Below are 20,884 nucleotides of genomic sequence, written 5' to 3'. Positions count from 1 at the left end.
GGGATCCTGCTCCTGAGGGGCCAGGCCCTCTCTCAGGAACCTACAGTCTGCGGGGGGTAGAGCAAGGGTGAGAGGAGCACAGATTACATAGGCTGCATCTTGCCTGCACTGGGGAGTTTCACACCAGCCCCTCCCCGCAAAGCACATCTACTGCAGGGGTTTGCGTTGGTGCAACAAGCCCCAGCCCAGCTAAGCGCTTCTAGGCTCACTCCTAGCCTCTGCCCCATGCACCTCTGGAGGGAGGAGATGGGTGGCTGGTGGGGCAGTTTGGCCACCAGTTAAAAGCATCATCAGAATCAGCTACAGTGCTAGATCCACAAAGAGATTAGTTTGCAGAGCGGTAGCCGTGTTAGTCTGTATCAGCAAAAATAACCAGTCGTCCTTGTGGCACCTTAGAGACTAACAAATTTACTTGGGCATAAACTTTCATGGGAAAAACCCACTTCATCACATGCATGGAGTGAAAAATACAGTAAGAAGAATATATATTATAACACATGAAAGAGAGATTAGATTCTCCAGCTGCCACCTAGGTACTTAAATCCAAATTTTAGATCATCAAAAGCCCCACTCAGCTGCCAACTGTATTTCTGCTGGTGGCCATTCACAAAGCCATCTACGTCCTAGGCAAGGTCTACATCTAAAACTTAGGTCAGTGCAGTGGCGGATTTAGAGTTAGTGGAGCCCTGTGTGCAGCTTCATTTTGGGGGACCTCCCGCAGGACCCAGGCAAGAAAAAGAACATTCTCTCATCACCACCCCCCTGGTTTTTCATTCTTTTTTTTTGGTTCATCCTCCTCCTATATTATAAGTAATGTGAAGTAAATGAAAATAAAGTGAGGTACCTTGATTGGGGCAGGGGGTTGGGGTGCAGGAGGGGATGCAGCGGGCGGGCTCTGGGATGAAGTTTGGGTGCTGGGTGCAGACTCTGGGCTGGGGCAGGGGATTGGGATGTGGGAGGGGTGAGAGGTATGGGCTCTGGGAGAAAGTTTGGGTGCAGGTTCTGTGCTGGGGTGCGGGAGTGGGGCAGGTGGGTGGCACTTACCTCGGGAGGCGTGGCTCCCAAAGTGACCAGCACACACACCCCCTCTGGCAGCGGCACCTAGGCAGGGGTATCTCCATACACCGCTGCCTGCAGGTGCTGCCCCCGCCCGCAGGTGCTGCTCCCGCAGCTCCGATTGGCCACAGTTCCCAGCCAATCGGAGCTGCGGAGTCAGCACTCCGGGCCACAGGGACATACCAGCTGCTTCCGGGAGCAAGGAGGGAGTCAACTTATCCCTGCTGCTGGCACGTCTCTGCATGGCCCTTGGGGGGAGGGGGGCAGTGGGTCTCCATGTGCTGTGCGGGGTGCCAGCAGCCATCCGCTTCTGAGAGCAGTGTGGGGCAACCGGCCATGGCATGCAGGTAGCCTGCCTGCCTGAGCCCTGCTGCGTCACCAGCCAAAACTCAGGGGCAGGTTGTCAGATATTTGTCCTGCATTTTGCGGGCCCCTGTCATTGGGGGTCCTGCATCACCGCCTGGTTTGTTTCATGGTAAATCCGCTCCTGGGTCAGTGGTTCTCAACCAGGGATACATGTACCCCTGGGGATACGCAGAAGTCATCCAGGGGGTACATCAACTCATCTAGATATTTGCCTAGTTTTACAACAGGCTACATAAAAAGCCTAGCGAAATCAGTACAAACTAGCATTTCATACGACTTGACGGCTCTTTAGACGATACAGTGAAATGTAAGTAAAATATTTATATTCCCATTGATTTATTTTATAATTATAGGGTAAAAATGAGAAAGTCAGCAATTTTTCAGTAACAGTGTGCGGTGACACTTTTGTACATTGTCTGATTTTGTAAGCATGTAGTTTTTAAGTAAGGCGAAACGTGGGGGTACGCAACACAAATCAGGCATATGGAAAGTCTGAGAGCCACTGACTTAGGTCAATCAAGCTACGTCACTCAGGGCTGTAAAAAAATGACATGCCCTGCTGTGCACCATAGTCAGGTCGCCCTAACCCCCACTGTAGATGTGGCTAGGTCAATGGAAGAATTCTTCTGTTGGTGTAGCTACTGCTTCTCAGAGAAGCGGATTAGCTACACTGATGGAAAAACCCCACCTGTTGATAAGAGGAAGTGTCTATACTACAGGGGCACAACTGCAGCATACCCCTAATGCCACTAAATCCTTGACACAGGTGCCTCAAACTAGGCAATCCCCCTCTTATCTCACCTGCAGGGTCCAATCTGTGGGCAGCCTCTGAGAACACCTGCTGGATTGGGCTTGCACAAAACAGCCAGGGCCCTGCTACTACTCAGAGCTTGCCCAGAGAGATGCCAAGAGCCTGGTGGAATCATTCACTACTCAAAGACTATTGATTGTATTAACTTTATGAATGTTCTACATATCTTTATGGGCTTGTCAGTGATTGTATTCCTGGCTCAATGGGTGAACTAAAGATTGTTTCCTTCAAGAACTAAAGAGTGAAGGAGGGGGGTAATTAACGCAAATCCCCAATACCGAACCAATACAGGTCGCAAATTCCCCCCCCCCCCCCCCCCGGGAAATAGCATAGGCTGGTTTGACTAGTTCAAGAGGCTTCAAAAGACAAAGGACTTAAAACTGCATAAAATATCTGCCTTGACCTCAGGAGGGCTCCACTGGCACTCCATCCGAGAACTGACAGATGTGAGATTGTGACCAGAAACAGGTCCTGCGGGAGGACCTGAAGTGCTTTCAAACCTGCCAGGGTCTCCCAGTGGAAGATAAGTTACCTGGCACACCAGTGGTGTGTACACATAGTTTATTGCTTTTAAGATATCGTTCCTCTGAAATGCTTTTGTTCTGAATAAACAGTACTTTGCTTTGTGCATTTTGCTTTGCTAAATGATCTGGAGAAAGGGGTAAACAGTGAGGTGGCAAAATTTGCAGATGATACTAAACAGCTCAAGATAGTTAAGACCAAAGCAGACTGTGAAGAACTTCAGAAAGATCTCACAAAACTAAGTGACTGGGCAACAAAATGGCAAATGAAATTTAATGTGGATAAATGTAAAGTAATGCACATTAGAAAAAATAACCCCACCTATACATACAATATGATGGGGGCTAATTTAGCTACAACTAATCAGGAGAAAGATCTTGGAGTCATCGTGGACAGCTCTCTGAAGACGTCCACACAGTGTGCAGCAGCAGTCAAAAAAGCAAACGGGATGTTAAGAATCATTAAAAAAGGGACAGAGAATAAGATGGAGAATATCTTATTGCCCTTATATAAATCCATGGTACGCCCACATCTTGAGCACTGCGTACAGATGTGGTCCCCTCATCTTAAAAAAAGATATACTGGCATTAGAAAAGGTTCAGAGAAGGGCAACTAAAATGATTAGGGGTTTGGAACGGGTCCCATATGAGGAGAGATTAAAGAGGCTAGGACTTTTCAGCTTGGAAAAGAGGAGACTAAGGGGGGGATATGATAGAGGTTTATAAAATCATGAATGGTGTGGAGAAAGTGAATAAGTAAAAGTTATTCACTTGTTCCCATAATATAAGAACTAGGAGCCACCAAATGCAATTAATGGGCAGCAGGTTTAAAACAAATAAAAGGAAGTTCTTCTTCACTCAGCGAACAGTCAACCTGTGGAACTCCTTGCCTGAGGAGGTTGTGAAGGCTAGGACTATAACAGGGTTTAAAAGAGAACTGGATAAATTCATGGAGGTTAAGTCCATTAATGGCTATTAACCAGGATGGGTAAGGAATGGTGTCCCTAGCCTCTGTTTGTCAGAGGGTGGAGATAAATGGCAGGAGAGAGATCACTAGATCATTACCTGTTGGGCTCACTCTCTCTGGGGCACCTGGTATTGGCCGCTGTGGGTAGACAGGATACTGGGCTGGATGAACCTTTGATCTGACCCAGTATGGCCATTCTTATGTTCTTATGAAAGGCTGGCTGGTCACTGAATAAGCTTGTCATTGACTGCAGGAGCTGAGCTGAAGTCAGACCTGCTGAGAGGATCAGTGAATCACAGAAGTTTGCAGTCTAAGATGCCAGGATCTGGAGGGAGTGAATCACAAAATTCCAACCTGAGAATGGTGATAGTTATAGGCCTGAGACCTAAGTGAGGTGCCCACAAGGAGGCTATGAGGGGGTCAGAGCTGCAGTTAATTCAGGAATTGTGACACCTGGGAGGGAAGGGTCTCTGAATTACCACAAGAGGGCTGATTAGTTGTGATATGGACACCTGCCCAAGGGAGACTGCACTTAGGCACCAACCAATGTCCTACAGATACCAAACAGTTGCTAGAGATAGTGAGAAAGCCATCACCAAAATCTGAGCTGCAGCTCAATCCAATGCGTGAGAAGCAAAAGACTACTCCTACACCTGAAGGCAGCAGGATGGAGGTGTTTTTTCACAGTGGCTTGACTGGGCAGGATTGGGTTATGGCTGGATGGCAGAGGTTCTCTACTGCTGTTCTCATCAATGCAGAATGACCTAGCGCTAGCTATGTTTAGATCACTGAATATATCACTGTCCACAATTACGGAAATAAATTTTTTTTACTAATGAAATTAGTGACACAAAAATCACTTCAGCTAGAAGCATGGCAGAGTTTACAAAAATAAAGTTTAATAGCATCTTACATCTACATAATCCACTGAAAATGCTTTTCACAATGAAATGTACAAACCCTGAATGCAAACAGGTAGATCTAACCAATTACTGTTAAACACAGTGCCATTGGCTTCACAGATCTAGTGAACAAGACAAGACACATTCAAAAAGTCAGCCAGCATCATCTCACAGATCTTGTGAGCCTGACAAAGTGAAAAATACGCAATTTACTTATGGGAAAGTGAACAGATGACACTGAGGAATCTTTCTTCAACACAAAATTCTATTCAGCTCAATTTACTTTAGATTATCAGTGCAAACTCTCCTGTTAGCTTTGAGAATCCATCATATTACCCATTTACTTTCCTACTGCCTTGGCTTGTGAATAATGGTACACATACACGCTTCCATCTTTCTGTCCAGCCAGGAGACAGGAATCTGTGACTGACCATCTGACCAAAGACCAATTCCCATCAGCATTTGGTGGAAGCAGAGCAGTACACTGGCCTAAAAATAAGTCCCATACTGCGATTGTTCCAGATGTTAGCACAGCTGCTGCAGAGACACCCTTCACTTCGCCTTCCAGGTACCTAACACCATGCACAGAACCATTAGTACTCTGCAAAGTTTCTTCATATAAAATATCATTACACAATATTTTAAAGGTTTTATTTCAGATTTGCTGAGTGAAAAAGAAATAAAAGTCTTCCACATGGAAAAGCCTCTTAAGGAGAAAGAAACCTATTAGAGCGTAAGCCAATTGTAGGAAACTAAAATATACTGAAGTTTTAAGTTGTCTTCATTGCATTTGACCAAGAGAGGTAGGAGACAATTGTTAAGCATTATCATAGTCTAAAGCCTCAATCTGTGAACACTTACACGTCTGTGTAATTTTTCTTAGGCACATAACTGTTTGGAGGATTGGAGACAACGTCTTACTCTCCAGATTTAAGATCTTGGAAAGAGAGCAGGTCACCTAGCTACAAATGGCAATCTGATACTAAATAAATGTACTTACATCTAGAGATAAGACCCTCAAACAGTTTTAAGCATTTACAGTGTTAAATTGCCTAATTTTCCCCAGAGGTTTTGCCTGTGGATTCAGAAATTACAGCTGCAGTTACAGAATCTCTCCTCCCACAAACATTTTGTGAAAGTAAACAAAGTGTGACGTCTACAAAGGAGCAATTCCCTGGCTTGAACACAGGCTTTCTTATAAAGAGCTCCCTGGTGCGCCAGGACGCAGGGAGCTCAGAGGTTAGCTCCCAGACATGTGCAGGAAGCAGGCAGGAAATGGGCAACACCCTCACTGTGATCTCCTGTATATACAAAGGTTAAAGCGACTTATCAGAACCACACTATCATCAGCTAGAGGACAAACGGCCCCTCACAGTTTACAAGCTTTTTAGCTCCCCCACGGACTCCTTTTATCATTGAACAATTCCAGGTCTCTGCTGAAAAAAATAGTCTAAGAAATAAATGTGGATTATTCCTGAGGTACTTGCCTTCCACTGTGTCCAGGGGGGAGGGAGAAGAACATTACCCCAGTGCTTCTGGCTGTTTTGGGATTGAACACTCTCATCCGGAATGCAGGGTTTCCACAGGACTCATTCTCTTTGGCATGTGGGTGACTTAAAACAACAAACAGGAGGCCCTGATTTACAAAGGAAAAATACGTCACTAGAGTGAATGTTAAGAGAAAAACAACAACAAGCTGTTTTTTCCCCAATCATTGGTCAATTCTCTCCTGTAATCAGAACCCCATGTCAGCTGATGCTGTAAGCAGTAAGAACTTACCACTCCTGGTATTTATCAAATTAAATACAAACAAATGCAGGAGCTGCTGGGAGGCTGGCTGATTAGGATTTATTTGGTGCAGTGGAATGACAATGAATCTACGCACTTCTTTTTCAGATCAGAATAGCTAACCTCAAATCAGGATTAACTCACACCGAAAATGAGTTTGTTGGTCTCAATCTAGTCATTTATTCACATAACAAAACTACTGCGCAATTAGACATGACTGGGAGCTTTTGCTTAAGGCAAGGCCAGGCTGAAAGTCAGGACTGAGTGCACTGGGAGAGAGATCTTGAAGAGTCCCCTTCTTGTCTGGCTAAAGCCAGTGCTACTAATCCACACACTGATGAGAACTAAATTTACACACCCACAGGATTATATGTTCACTGATATAAACGCCTGTCCAGAATCCTAAGAATGCAAATCCTGGATTTGTGCTGGAAATGGCCCACCTTAATTATGCACATTGTAGGGAGAATGGTCACTTTGGATGAGCTATTACCAGCAGGATAGTGAGTTTGTGTGTGTGGTTTTTGGGAGGGGGGTGAGAGAACCTGGATTTGTGCAGGAAATGGCCCAACTTTATTATCACGAAAGCTCATGCTCAAATAAATTGGTTAGTCTCTAAGGTGCCACAAGTACTCCTTTTCTTATTGTGTAAAGAGTTGTCACTTTGGATGGGCTATCACCAGCAGGAGAGTGAATTTGTGTGGGGGGGTGGAGGGTGAGAAAACCTGGATTTGTGCTGGAAATGGCCCACCTGATGATCACTTTAGATAAGCTATTACCAGCAGGACAGTGGGGTGGGAGGAGGTATTTTTTCATATTCTCTGTGTATAAATAAAGTCTGCTGCAGTTTCCACGGCATGCATCCGATGAAGTGAGCTGTAGCTCACGAAAGCTCATGCTCAAATAAATTGGTTAGTCTCTAAGGTGCCACAAGTACTCCTTTTCTTTTAGACAACTACACCTTTGAACCCCAGCCACAGACACACACGGCACAAATAGAACGACACCATTTCACACACATACAGAGTCAGAATAGGCGCGATGGCAGATAGAGGCAGGGTAGGAATAACCAACGTGCATCTTTTTCAGAATCTGGCCAGTTTTCAAGTTCCTGCAGAAAATGGAAACAGATCATTGGACTGTTTTATAATCCTCTTGTTATTTGTATTTATTATTTAGACTGCAGTAGCACCAGTGAGCAAGGCACCGTCCAAACAAATGACCACTCCAAAAAGGTGGTAGAAAACGGATGAGGGAAAGGGATGCAACATACACATGCCGTGAGCAGCGCTGGGATGGCAGCACAGCTCGTTAGCTATATGTTCATCTAGATTTATAAGAACATATCAGAAAAAAAGTTCTGTTCCAGGCTCTAGGGCCCCCTGAGAATGGATTTAAAAATAATTAACAACTTAAGGACAAACCAGCAGCAAACTCCACCACATAGGATCTGTAACTAGCGGTTACAGCCAAAATCACTATACATCCCCTCCCCTCCCACTGTATCATTCCACAAGCAACAGTCCCTCCCCAAAAGCCCTGGTGACAGAGTGTAATCTCAGAGGAAGCACTGACCAAACAACAAGGCTGTTCACTGCAGTGGTGCCAACCAAGGCATCTCGAATCCCTTCTACCTCAGCAAAAGCCAGAATGGTTTCTTCTGGGGGCATCAAAGTCTGCCTCTCATTGCTTCTAGGGAGCACATGAACATAAACAGCACATGGGAAAAGACTCTCAGCATTCAGTACACAAGAGAATGGTTCACACACAGCAATACTCCAGAAAGGACAGCATACGATCCCCTCGGCTCCACGGATACCACTGCCTGGCCTTTGTGACATCTCCTGAGGGCTCTCCCATCCCTGTACTGAAAACACCACAAATATCAGACTGCTTACCTTCCTGCTTCTGAAATGGAGATTATCTCAATTTGCTGGTCTTGAAGTGTCCCACTACTACTGACCAGCCTCCTGTTTGTCAGACCAAGAACAGCTTTTATGTTCCCAGTTTTCACTAGTGATTGCTTTAAGGAGCCGTCTTCAGAAGAACAAAGCAAGAGCCTAAATCAAATCAGAACAGAAATCTACATCATAATGAAGGCGAAGGAAATGGAACCCAAATCTGGCCTTCTGTAGCACACAGAAATTACTGTGTTTCAAAACGGTCACACCTACACCAATGGGAGGAAATGAAGCGTAAGAGAATCTTTGTAGTTGATTTTTTAGAGTTGATTTTTTGCCTTTACTCAGATATTTTCAAAAATGCTTTAATATGTGCAAGATCATTTAAAACTGACATATCAGCAAGAGACTACTTCAGCCTCTGGGCAAGAGAAGAGGTCAAGTAACACAAAATTATCTGCAGTCAAGCTAGAGAAATCAGGTTGGAAATGTTCAGTATGCAATAAAAACACACAGCCAGAAACACTCACCTTATTTCTCCAATCTCCAGATCTCCCAAGGCAACACATACAAGATTAGAGACATCTGGCAAGGGAACAATTTGTATTACTGGAATCTGTGAAGGCAAAGGACAGGGATTTAGTTAGGGACACCCATAAGGTCCTTCTCAGTTTGACTTTCTCCCCATTATCAAGGAAAGACTGCATTGTTTGCAGGACCATGATTTATTTTCTCAGTCTTCAAAAGAAATAGATGCAGCAAAGAATCAACAATCATCAACTTTGTCCTTAACCTAAACAAAGAGGCAATGACCTTTGGGAAGATAAGAGGAGACGTCAAAAGAAGTTGAGGAGTTTAAGGACATGAAGAGGACACCAAGAAGTCACACTGCTGTACAATCAACATCCAGTATGCGGAGATCTATACAATTGTAAAGAACTAAAATTTAATGTGAAATTGAATTGTTCAAAATACTGTGCCACATTCTTAGCTGGTGCAAATCCAGTTGCTTAGCTGACCTCAATGACGCTACACCAACATGTGCTAGCTAAGGATCTGGCCCACTACGTGTAAGAAAATGTACATTCCCCCTTGTGAGTCTACAGGTTGTGTGTGTCTTGGGAAGTGGCCCAATACTACCAGAAAACTGCCCCAAAGTGAAGAAGAAACTTCTGTGTACTCTACCTCTGTAAGGTGCCAGGTATACACCTTTCTCCACTGGCTGGAAGCCAGAGGTTTCCACAGGGAAATGAAAGTCTCACAAGCAGTTACGATACACAGCTCTGTGCAGCCAGCCGATTCCCACCAGACGGTGCTCACATCCACAGCACAAGAACTTGAGAGGTTCTGCTCAAAACAAAACACTGTTGAAGTTATTCCAGCAACTACGGATATTCAGCCTGAAGATTCAGGTTGACTCTTGCATGAAATCACTTCCAGAGAGCTAGTGTGATGGAGGTTTGGAGTTGGGGGTTAGTGCCTTAAATTTTGACTTTGGAGTCCTGACTCCCAATGCCAGTTAGGCCATAAGGAAAACGAGTTTAGTGGTTTTGTCGTAGAAGTAATGGATATCTACCCATCCACCCATGGCACAAAACCACCTGCCATTTGTACACAGCAGAGAGTCTGCAAAGGTGGATCTAAGACCTGAAACACAAGGGACATCAGGACTGAGATACAGTAGACAAGCTGTGTGATGAAGCTTGCACAGCACCTCCTTGTTCTTAGTGCTGCTATTTGCCTCCTTTTCACAGGCGGGAGGGGAGAGGCTACAGGTAACACAGATCACTTAGGACCACTGTAGCCAAGGTTTAATTTTAAACAGATGGCAGCATTTTTCTTCATCCTTGTAAAGAAACATTTGGACCCAACTTTATTATTTTTGGTTGGCTGTGCAGGGTTTGGTTCCCAGGCCTAGAGATGACCCAACTTCTGCAAGTTCCATTGGAGCTTTAGAGTTCAGTGGACTTCACCACAGCTGTCACTGCCCTGCCCACCAACTGTTCTCTACCCCCGACAAGGCATAAAAGGTAAGGTGGACAGTGAGGAGAGACCATGTGGGAGGGAGATCTGATGGCTCAGCTGGGCAAACAACCCCAAGCCATGTTTGCCTCAGTTGTGGCACACAGATGCATCGAACGCCAAGTTCAGCTCCAAGCAGGCGAGAATGTCAGCGTGCTCTAGACCTAACAGTATTGACCCAGTAAGGACCAACTCTAAATAACTTTCAGAGATGGAGGGGGAAGGACAGAACAATGAAGCACTGCTGCCAGCCACAGTCTGCAACGCTTGGGGAAGCAGTAGAGAAGCAAGAATCAGGCAACCATTTTCCCTAAGGCTGAACAGCAGTGTCTGCGTTCTGTCAGTTGATACATTTGCAGTTGTTGAGACACTTCACTGTTTGGGATTTTTGTGTGTGTTTGCTCTTCAGTTATACACAGATGCACTTAGGGTGACCAGATGTCCCGATTTTATAGGGACAGTCCCAACTTGGGGGGCTTTTTCTTATATCGGCACCTATTACCCTCCACCCTGTGTCCCGATTTTTTACACTTGCTATCTGGTCACCCTAGATGCACTGGAATTTGACTCAAGATCTCTAGTTGCTTTTTGTGAAAGACGAAGAGGGGACTGACTGATTATGGGCAGAGTCTATTTTGTTTTTTTACTCATCTATTTTGTTTTGCGTTGCATTGTTTATATTCATTTTATTGTGCTTTTATTTAGATTTCATATAAACATATTTTAAAAGTCTCTGTAAATAAATACAAAAAGAAAAGGAGTACTTGTGGCACCTTAGAGACTAACCAATTTATTTGAGCATGAGCTTTCGTGAGCTACAGCTCACTTCATCAGACGCTCAAATAAATTGGTTAGTCTCTAAGGTGCCACAAGTACTCCTTTTCTTTTTGCGAATACAGACTAACACGGCTGTTACTCTGAAACCTGTAAATAAATAAATACTTTTTATTTAAAAACTCCATTTGTGGACGTAACTCAAAATATTATTCCCCAACCTTTAGCTTTGAGGCCAGTTGCAAGCTCCTGGCTCTCAGGCTGTCACTCAGCACCACGGCCAACTCTTCTGCTGTCAGTTTGTTCTGTATAAACAAAAAACATGGACTGATTAAATATAAATTCAAAAAATAATGCTCCGCATGTACAAGTGCATGTGCAAAAGAGCGCACTCACTCGACGGCAGATTGCTGGACAGCAGCTTTAAGAACATCACTTTTGTACTAGCACATTTTGGAAAACAAGAGATTATCTCCCTCTCTGAATTTTCTTTATACCCACCTCCAAACCTCCCACAACCAACCCCAGCCTTTCACAAACAGCACCCATGCAAAGCGTAACCGTGTTTTGTCGATCACCACTCTGGGTGTAGTTACTCCTTCCTTTCTCCAATCCCATCTATTACATTGACTATTTTGTTCTCTATTGCTGTCCTTACAGAGTTCCAGCCAAGAGCCTTTCCTAAGGCAGATCGGCGTTGACCAGGTGCCCAAGAAACATTCTGCTCACTGGCATGGTTAGAATTTACCTCCCATAACGAGCAGCAAAGCCCACTGTTCAAGTTTAAGCAAGGGGGATTTTGAAGGATTTGCTCTGCTACAAGGCTGGGACGGCCTGGACAAACTCAAACATTTACAAACAGGCAGCTAAGGGAAACCACTGCCTCTGGCTGCACACAGAGCTAGCACGCAGGAAGGCCTTGTCCCTGAACCTGAACAGATTTTGGGAAAGATGGCTCGTAGATAGAACCACTGCCCTGGTGTTCCCTGCCAGGGAGTCTCTGCTTTTACCTCTGCACCGCAGCACTCCTTGGAACCGCTCCCTGGTTGCTGATACTCTTTGAGGGAGACAGCTTCATCAGACCTACAGTCAGATCCTGTTCTGCAGCTATCTGAGTGCAATGTACCTGTGGAGTTATTACACTCTCTCCCATCCACAACATGACTGGCTGGTTCTTTGAAGAGATTTGTTTTCACTTGCAAAGGAAGTACAGAAAGTGTGTCAGGTAAGGCCTCATTGTGTACCAGTGACAGGATAGCTGGGGTTGCACCCAGGACAGGGAAAGCAGGTGTAGGAATCTGTGATTCCAGCTGGTTGATTGCACCAGCTGAGACAGAACTTGCCGGAGTTAGCAGCAATTCGCTTGGAGAAAGCCCCTTCTTGTGCAACTGCCCTTCTAAGTGAGGCAGTTTAGGTGACATAGTCTTTGAAGGAGAAATAAAGCTATTTTCTAGACTCTTCCCTTCTGTATTCACTTGTTTAAGTCTCATGTCCCCTAAAGCCACAGTGTCTCCAGCACTCTGGAGCCAGTGTTCAGACCCTGAAGGAACAAAGGGCTCCAGCTGTTTCACTGTGCAGGATTGTAGTTTCTCAAATTTAAGGAGACCAAACTCCTCATCGGGTAAATGAAAGTCTCTGATGTCCAGCTTAGAGGGCAGCCACTTGACACTGAGCATCTCATTCTGGAAGTGAAAGGGAGGATCGAAGGCCATAGGATCCAGACCAAAATGGCTTAGAGGACTTGGACCTTCCAAGTCCATCTGTTGACTGCGCCCTCTTTTACCTAGAAATAGGAAAGCATGATAGTACAGAATTGAGAACTTAGAAGAGAGACCGTCACTTTGTTGCACACATACCCAGCAAACATGCAATTCTCTTCTCTCATTTAACGTATTAAAACAAAGCCTCTGTCTATTTCACAACAGAAGTTAAAATTTTCTCAGAAACACATTTTGGGGCAATTACTGTACTACTTGGGTAAAGTCACTCTGCTTTCACACTCTAGCTAAACTTCACCTGCAGACGCTGCTAGAATTGACTGCACTGCTAGCTATTTGGTGAAAAATGCTCCCTCCCCCCAATGATTTTTGTTTCCAGACTTTTGATTGTAATCTCCTAGGGGCAAGGGCTATCTTTATCTGTGCCTTGGACAGTGCCAAGTGCTTTGTAAAGCACTTAAGCACTGTTGATGCTTGGATACTATGGTGACTGGTGTTCTAAAAGACTAAGAGAAGGGCACGTCTGTGCAAATCCCATCCTTGCACGCATGCCCTGAGTATTGTAAGCATGCGACTCATGCACACCTTGCTCCTGGCCCAAGTATTTTCCAAATAGTTCCCCAGCCATTGATTCTTATCTGTTTCACAACAGTGAGGAACAAAGGCCAAGCATGGGAGGAGAAGTTTAAGGATCATAGAAGGCCCAGAAATTGAGCTTTTGAGGTGTTTATTTGCTGGAAACTCTCCCCTCAATTTTTCTGACGCTAAAATATGGAAAACAAGAGAGGTCATATCTGCAGGAGGATCAACCACAAAAAGGTACTTTAGAAAAAGGTACCTCAGCCAGCAAGAAGACGGGACATCTAGGTAGCAAAAAGGCAGGAAGGTGAGTTCAAGAAAAAAAGAACCCATGCTGGGCTAAGGACATACAGGAGCAAGGGTACTAGCCCTGTATGGTCTTTCCCTCTCCGCAATACTTAAGTCCTAGCTTTAGGGAACTCTCTGATTTTTCTGCACAACAATTCAGTCAGGTACCTTTAGATCCTTGCCTCACTTTACGTTTCACGGAGGAACTTGGGAGATCATGCTGAAGTAGAGATTCTTTAACTGTTGGCAGCTGCTCAGCCCGGCAGGCTTTCTGAACACACTGATTCCTAATGTGCCCCACTGGCTGTTTATCAGCCTGACTCACATTTACATTGGCTTCCAGATCTTGCGTGGGGCTGGAGAAAGCTTCATCCCATGGATTTAAGAAATTATTTCCTTGGAGTGGATTTTGAATATGTTCTAATGGAGGCTGATGGCATTTGCTGAATGTTTGGCTTACATCAGGAAGATCAGCCTCAGCTGGCCATGTAATGTCTGTCATTTCTGCTTCTGTAGCCTCACCAGCTGCAGGGACGACCACCCTTGTTTTGCCTATAGGTGACCTCTCATGGTCACCCTCACAGTTTTCCTTTCCAGGTTGAGAATCATTTGACAAGAGATGACTGTTTTGCTTTAGCACTGTAAGATCTGAAGTCTCAGGATGTGCTTGTGACCCATTCAGTGCAGGTCTGCAGGTAGAACCCCATCTGCCCCTTCCTCTCCTCCAGGATTTTCCCTTAGCTTGTTTCATACTAATAACAGTCTTCTGAGAAAGAGAGCCACTGGAAGTGCAGCTCTCATCTGATGGAGGGAGAGATTTCTCAGAACTATTTGAACTCACTGGGTCACTCTCTGCACCTAGAAAAGGGAACAGAGTGCCCCCTGCCTGCAAATCACTTCTGGCGGTTTCTTGGTAGAGCTGATCTGAATTTGAATTTATCTGCTTATGTTTACTTCGCAGCCCTTTCCTGCTCCTGCCCAACTGGCTGAGAATGACAGCCTCCAGGTCTACTTTCCTCTGGCAATTAGACATACGCCGAGTTGTCCTAACATAATATTCTACAGGAAAGAGGAGTCCTTCAATCATTGTGCAAGAGCTCAGTGCGCTTTCTGCTGCAGGAGGAGTCTTCTCTAGGACAGGAGACCCTGCTTCAGTCTGAGCCTCTTGATTCCTCAAAGGTTCTTCAACATTATCCAGAAGAGAGTCAGTGTTCAGAGGACTTGAGCTCTTGGTCTCACTGTGGTTTCTTTCTTTATGGGGTCTGCTTTCACTAGTGCTAGGGTTGCTTCTGCCTGCCAGGGATGGTTGATTATCTGCAGTTAAATCGAAGGCCCTACTCAACTCTTCCCGATCCATTTGGTTTTCTATACAGGCAAGTTCTTTTCCTGTATTCTCGATGTTTTGAAGTGAAACAGGCATATCACCCACTAAACACTGGGGCAATGGCTCATAGCTATCACAGATGTCCTCAGCACATGGAGACACAGGCTGCTGAATGTTATTGCCACCCATCAACATGCATGAAAGTGGTTTCGGGACACTCAGAAATACATTTTCTTCAGGCATTTCCTGAAAATCTCCTACCTGTGGATCTTGAGGAGTTAAACCTTTTTCTTCCCTCACAATGACCAGCCTGGGGGCCTTTTGGATTTTATTCTTGGTGTTTGAGATGGTGTTCCTTCCCTTGAATACTGGTGACCCAGGCTCCTCTGTACTTCCCATTTGATTTTCCAACGTTTCACCAGCACTGATTGGTGGCACTTCACAAGCTGATTCTCTTCCCTCTGAGACCAAAGTCATTCTACTCCTTGACAGTTGGCTTTGGTTCTCCTCAGTAACAGATCTCATGAGGCCAGAGAGGATATTTTCTTGGTCACTATTTGTGCTTTCTGCCAATGAACTTTCCTGCAAGTTAACTTCATTGTTGAAGAATTCAGGCTCAAGTTTAAATGTGACAGACATTTTTTTCTCAGTGCCTGAGTCAGAACAGGTATTGGTCTGTAACATACATATTCCAGATTTATCGTCATCATTGGGAGACTGTTTATCCATCAGTTCTGTGGAGACAAATGCAATTTGTGAAGAGCATTCCCGCAGAAGAGTCCCACTAAGACAGGAGGCAACAAAGCAGAACCAGAGACAATTTTAACAAAAATGGCAAACTAAGGGTTCTGCAAAAATTATTCCACTGTTTTATTTTCTTGGCTGAAGTATAACATGACACACCATATGATGCTCAGTTTACTAAGCATACACCAAATGGATACATGCTTAATAAGAAATCATGCTTCCAGAAACTAGGTGGTACACTGTGTTAACCTACTGGTCTTTCATCTCTGAAGACCTTTCTTGTGCTTGAAAAGGAACTGAGATGAATAGTTTCATCCTTATCACTATCAGGCAAGCACAAACTTACCAGCACAAATGGAAGACTCTGGCCAACACTAGAACTGAGGTGGTAACACCAGGCTCAAGAAGCACTGGCAAATGGGGGTAGGACTGTAACAAGGGATGATAGTGTGGGTCATGATTTAGGAGTATTGTCATGGCGACATATACATATGCCCAGGGGTAAGGCAACAATTGAATAAAAGGGACAATTCAAGTCAGAATTTTCACGAGTATTAGCAGAGCTCGGAAGCACCCTAGGACTGTAATATCAGCTTGTGCCATAGGTCAGGACTGTGGTGCATAGGCAGAAGTAGGTGGTAAATCAGAGTTGGCACCTCAGTCTTGACATGTAGCACATACGATACTATATTATACTACTTCTATACTATACTGAACTGTAGTGTGGGATCACACAGCTCTATTCATAAGGCCTAGAGGTTAAAGAAAGAAATAATGTCTCAAGAAGTTATATTTTGAACTGTTACCTGTGGTATTATTCTCAGTTTCCTCTTGCCTAAGCAATTGATTTTGTTCTGCAACCGTTTTCTTAACATAATTTTTAACCCTCTCAGCTCTTTGTGCACGCTGTTAAAACAACAACAAATCAATGACTCAGCATTTCATTGTCTGCATGTTTTTTGTTTTTTTTTTAAAGAATAAACTTCATCTCCCAAAGTCTCAGCACCTTTCACCAAATTTATCATTCAGAAACACAAGAGCCAAGCAAACCTAATAATTCAGGGTTAAAACAATGGTGCTCACCTACCTGTAACCTGTTGAATGTTTTGCTGTATTCTCTTTTCAGGAAGGCTAACTTTTCTTTCAGCTAGAAAACAAAGATGACACATCACAGACATTACACGATGCCAACAGTAAGTAAAAACCAAACCAAGGCCTAGAATTGTGTAGTGACATTTTAAACCTAGAATATTGATACGCATACACTCAAGCTTCCTGAGAAATATTAAGGCTTCATTGCTCAAGACCAGTGCTTAGTTCTCAGGCCTCTGTCCCAATCTTCTTATTCACTACTCTGACCATGTCAGACCATCTTCAAATCCCTCTACTAGCCTCCTCTTGACTCCCCTACCAAGCCCTATCTTTTTATCCTCAACTACAAGGCCCTGTAGAATGCCATTTCTGCCTGTACACCTTCTTCCTCAACACCCCATCCCATCTGAAACCTTTGCCTCTTCTTGCCTTCAGGTCTTTCTCCATCCACACCTTCGACTTCGAACTCTCTCCCACTCTGAGTGCCAAAGGGCATCCTTCTCTATTAAAATACCCCTTTACAAGCGACAGCTTCTGTGAGGTATTTCAGCAATAAGCTATTGTGTACTGTAGAGAAACCGTAGTAACTCACAAAGGAGATCTGAACTGTTCCATTATAAGGCTTTTTCTCACATGTCCAGTTGTTCAACTTTACCAGAATTAACAAATCCATCTGAAAACTGCCCTGCAAGATCCAATGGAAAGGTAGAAGTTTCCTGGGAAGCTTCAGGAGGGCTGACTGAGGTTTTCACAAGATAAAGGAGATCCAATAATGAGGTGGGTCAACTTTCTGAAATATTTCCTAACACTGTTTTGCCCCTTCACAGCTCAAAACCAGCGTGAGCTAGAAGTGCCACGTTTGATTTGTTGAGCTGGCCTCTTTGAGAAGGACGGAAGGTTTCTTCATTATTAAAGGGGGGGACCTGCTTAGTCCCAATGCCAACACAATACAAAAGCTTGGGCTCCAGAGTTTTCAAACTCTGAACCAGCCAGAATGGCAGCCTCTGAAACTGTCACTTGTACTTGCAAGCATCCTAAGGCTCATATTAGAACTGCCACATCATGTGCACCTTAGGATGTCCTTAACCCAGGCTGCAAGCAAATTGCACATAAATATTTTCCCATGTTAAGCCATAATGGGCTTAAATTGCAGCAAAGGCGGTTTAGTTTGGACATTAGGAAAAACTTCCTGTCAGGGTGGTTAAGCACTGGAATAAACTGCCCAGGGAGGTTATGGAATCTCCATCACTGGCGATTTTTAAGAACAGGTTAGACAAACACCTGCCAGGAATGGTCTAGATAATATTTAGTCCTGCCATGAGTGCCCGGAGCTGGACTAGAAGACCTTTCAAGGTCCCTTCCAGTCCTACAATTCTATGATAATTCTGTTGTGCTTTGCTCCATTCAATGAAAACTACCACATTAGTAGTTCACAGATGTCCAGAATAATCCACATACCCTTTAGAAACCTGTAATGGATATCAAAGCATCTCATGGTTACATGCAGTGTTGTAGCCTTGTCGGTCCCAGCATATGAGACACAAGGAGGGTGAGCTCTGTGTAAGCTTCTCTCTTTCACCAACAGAAGTTGGTCCAATAAAAGATATTACCTTCCTCACCTTGTCTCTCTATGAAAGCATCTCTGGCATTTTTACAGAATCAATTTAATATTAAGGAAAGACATACAGAAAAAAATTGTAACCAGGAGTTAAAGTAGGAAATAGTGATTATGAATCACTTGTGAGGGGAAAAAACCCTTAATAGTGTAGTTTTCTCACACCACCACAAGTGGGAGAAAGTCTGGGGAATCAGAAAAAAGAAAGGGAGTACTTGTGGCACCTTAGAGACTAACCAATTTATTTGAGCATGAGCTTTCGTGAGCTACAGCTCACTTCATCGGATGCATACCGTGGAAACTGCAGCAGACCAGAGTTACACTTGATCAATCATTAGAATATACAAAAATGCACAAATTAGGTCAAATAAATAACCTTAATGCAGCCCACAGTAAAACCAAAAGGCAATCCTCTTCTCCAATAACACACATCTACATTGACTCTAAAAACTGAGAAGTGATCTGACTAAATTAGCCTATTTGTGTTGATGGGCTAATTGGACTCCAACAATATAGTGGGAGCCAAACATAAGTGTTGTCATATTATGAGACTTATCACAGACACCAACCTAACATATCTGGGGCTATGGACCTCAAGGTCTGGAACCAAAGTTAGGTAGCTTACTGGGAAGTAAGATGGCATGGAATCATATATATCTATCTGCCATATATGTACAAATCTGAAGCCACGCACTCTAGTTCCTTGACTCCACAGGAAAATATACATAGAGCATGCTTAAGATTTACTAAAGAGCTCATCAAAATGTCTCTCTTACAAGTAACATGTATAGTTAGTACTAGGGACACAGGAAATGTTTTTTAAAGTGTATTAGTTTTATTTATACGTTTCTCTAAAGCTGAATGATCCTTTACCTCATTACCCTCATCTGTTAACTGCGCACTTAAGCAGTAAACATCTGTAAATATGGTACAGTAGTCAGTATTCTTAGAGTTATAGGCTTGTGTACCTTTGAGGAACAGTGTGGGACAATTGCCCCCAGTTTCAACCATGTCAAATAGTTTTAGAATGATATAGTGTTTCCTGGATAATTGTCTGTGCACTTTTTGGAGCACCAAATGGTCTCTTTTCAGATGTTCTTTGGGCAGAACCACAGAGATTTCTGTAGGCCCTTAAATGCAGTTTCATGCTTTCTAATAATTGGATATTTTATTCCTCTTTAAATGTAAATATCCTGAAATCATCAGTCTCCCTTGTATATGTGTTTTCTGAAAAATTAGCAAGACTCTCTTACATAATTACTGATCGTTAACAACAACTTCAGCTTAAAGAAATTTTTATATTTGCCTGAGAATCTAATATCGATTTACAGGAATTACAGGTTTAACAGTCTGGGCACCATCCATATTTGTACCATGCTGTCTGTGACTTTGGGCCAAACGATGCTCCCCTTTAAGTCAATGGGTCTGCCCAGGTGAGTGAGGCAAGTGGGATTGGTCCATACACCATAAGGTCATAAGAACGGCCAGACTGGGTCAGACCAAAGGTCCATCCAGCCCAGTATCCTGTCTGCCGACAGTGGCCAGGACCAGGTGCCCCAGAGGGAATGAACAGAACAGGGAGTCATCCAGTGACCCCTCCCGTCGCCCATTCCCAGCCTCTGGCAAACAGAGGCTAGGGACACCTTCCCGGCCGATAGCCATCGATGGACCAAGCCTCCATGAACTTAGCTAGCGCTTTTTTATCTAGTTCTCCCGGGGGTGGGGGACAGCGTCCTCCCGTCCGTCTGCACGGCCCCTCGGGGTGCCCACAACCTAATCACACAGCCTGGGCGGCGCGCTCCTGCTCACAGGCCCCGCCACAGAAACCACCGCAGCCAGAGCAGCAGCCAGAGCAGCGCCCGCACCTTCTCCTTCTCCTGCCAGCCCAGCGCCTTTCCCACGGCGGGGCCCTCCATGGCGCGCGCCGCCGGCCCCTCGCAGCCCGCGGCAGGGGGGCCCCGAGCGCCCCAGGCCGGGCGCGCCGTTCTGGGCGGGAGCCGGGGCTGCCCAGGGACGTGCCGAGGCCGGTCCTCGCGACGCGGGCGGGAGCGAAGGGCTCCTAGGAACGAGCGCGGCCAGCGGGGCCCCCTCAGCCCGGGCCGGGCCCCCCGCAGAGCCCAGGCGCGTCCCGCCAGGCCCCGACTGCGGGGAGCAAACGGGCCTCGGAGCACGGACCCCCCCCCTCCCCGGGCCCCCGAGGCCGCCCCTCCCCCGGCCGGGCCGGGCCGGGCCCGTCTTCGCTCGCTCCCGAAGCGCCTCAGCCCCGGCCGCAAGGCAGCATGCTAGGGGGAGCTGAGCGCGCGCCAGCGGGGAGTGACGACAGCAGGCAGCCGAGCTCGGGTTGGTCGGCGTGGAAGGGGCGGCGCAGATTCTGAGAAGAGATTGGCCAGTCCGGTTTGGGCGGATGTGACGC

The 20,884-nt window shown here is 45.2% G+C and overlaps 1 protein-coding gene across 6 annotated transcripts; it reads right to left on the bottom strand.

Moving 5' to 3' along the window:
• Positions 1 to 4,600: 4,600 nt before the first annotated feature.
• Positions 4,601 to 20,618, bottom strand: PALB2 (partner and localizer of BRCA2). Of its 6 annotated transcripts, none has more exons than XM_073361637.1 (13): positions 20,337 to 20,607; positions 16,852 to 16,911; positions 16,571 to 16,670; positions 13,862 to 15,751; positions 12,119 to 12,891; positions 11,330 to 11,413; positions 9,498 to 9,659; positions 8,843 to 8,928; positions 8,310 to 8,471; positions 7,987 to 8,100; positions 7,435 to 7,522; positions 6,111 to 6,259; positions 4,601 to 5,195 (listed from the first exon to the last, which is right to left on the bottom strand). In XM_073361637.1, exons 1-13 carry the CDS (start codon positions 20,385 to 20,387, stop codon positions 4,964 to 4,966), a joined length of 3,951 nt encoding a protein of 1,316 aa, XP_073217738.1. In that variant the 5' UTR covers positions 20,388 to 20,607; the 3' UTR covers positions 4,601 to 4,963. The 6 variants fall into 6 exon arrangements, with proteins under 6 accessions (XP_073217738.1, XP_073217736.1, XP_073217739.1 ...); XM_073361635.1 differs by having other exon boundaries at positions 7,987 to 8,103; positions 20,337 to 20,606; XM_073361638.1 differs by lacking the exon at positions 8,310 to 8,471 and having other exon boundaries at positions 7,987 to 8,103; positions 20,337 to 20,608.
• Positions 20,619 to 20,884: the final 266 nt, after the last annotated feature.

This window comes from Lepidochelys kempii, chromosome 10 (assembly GCF_965140265.1).
Source record: "Lepidochelys kempii isolate rLepKem1 chromosome 10, rLepKem1.hap2, whole genome shotgun sequence".
Lineage (NCBI taxonomy): Eukaryota > Metazoa > Chordata > Testudines > Cheloniidae > Lepidochelys > Lepidochelys kempii.
Note: the sequence above shows the minus strand (reverse complement) of the source record. Positions and strands in the feature narration are given on the sequence as shown.

Bases quoted from the DNA above. Each gene is read 5' to 3' on its own strand.
- PALB2 (XM_073361635.1), bottom strand. From the start codon at position 20,387: ATGGAGGGCCCCGCCGTGGGAAAGGCGCTGGGCTGGCAGGAGAAGGAG. The intron at 11,414-12,118 runs GTAAAAGCAGAG...TTGTTTATACAG, and splicing joins AGGAGTGCTGCGGTGCAGAG to AACAAACTGACAGCAGAAGA. The intron at 6,260-7,434 runs GTATGTGTGTGA...TTTGTAAATCAG, and splicing joins ATCGCGCCTATTCTGACTCT to GGCCTCCTGTTTGTTGTTTT.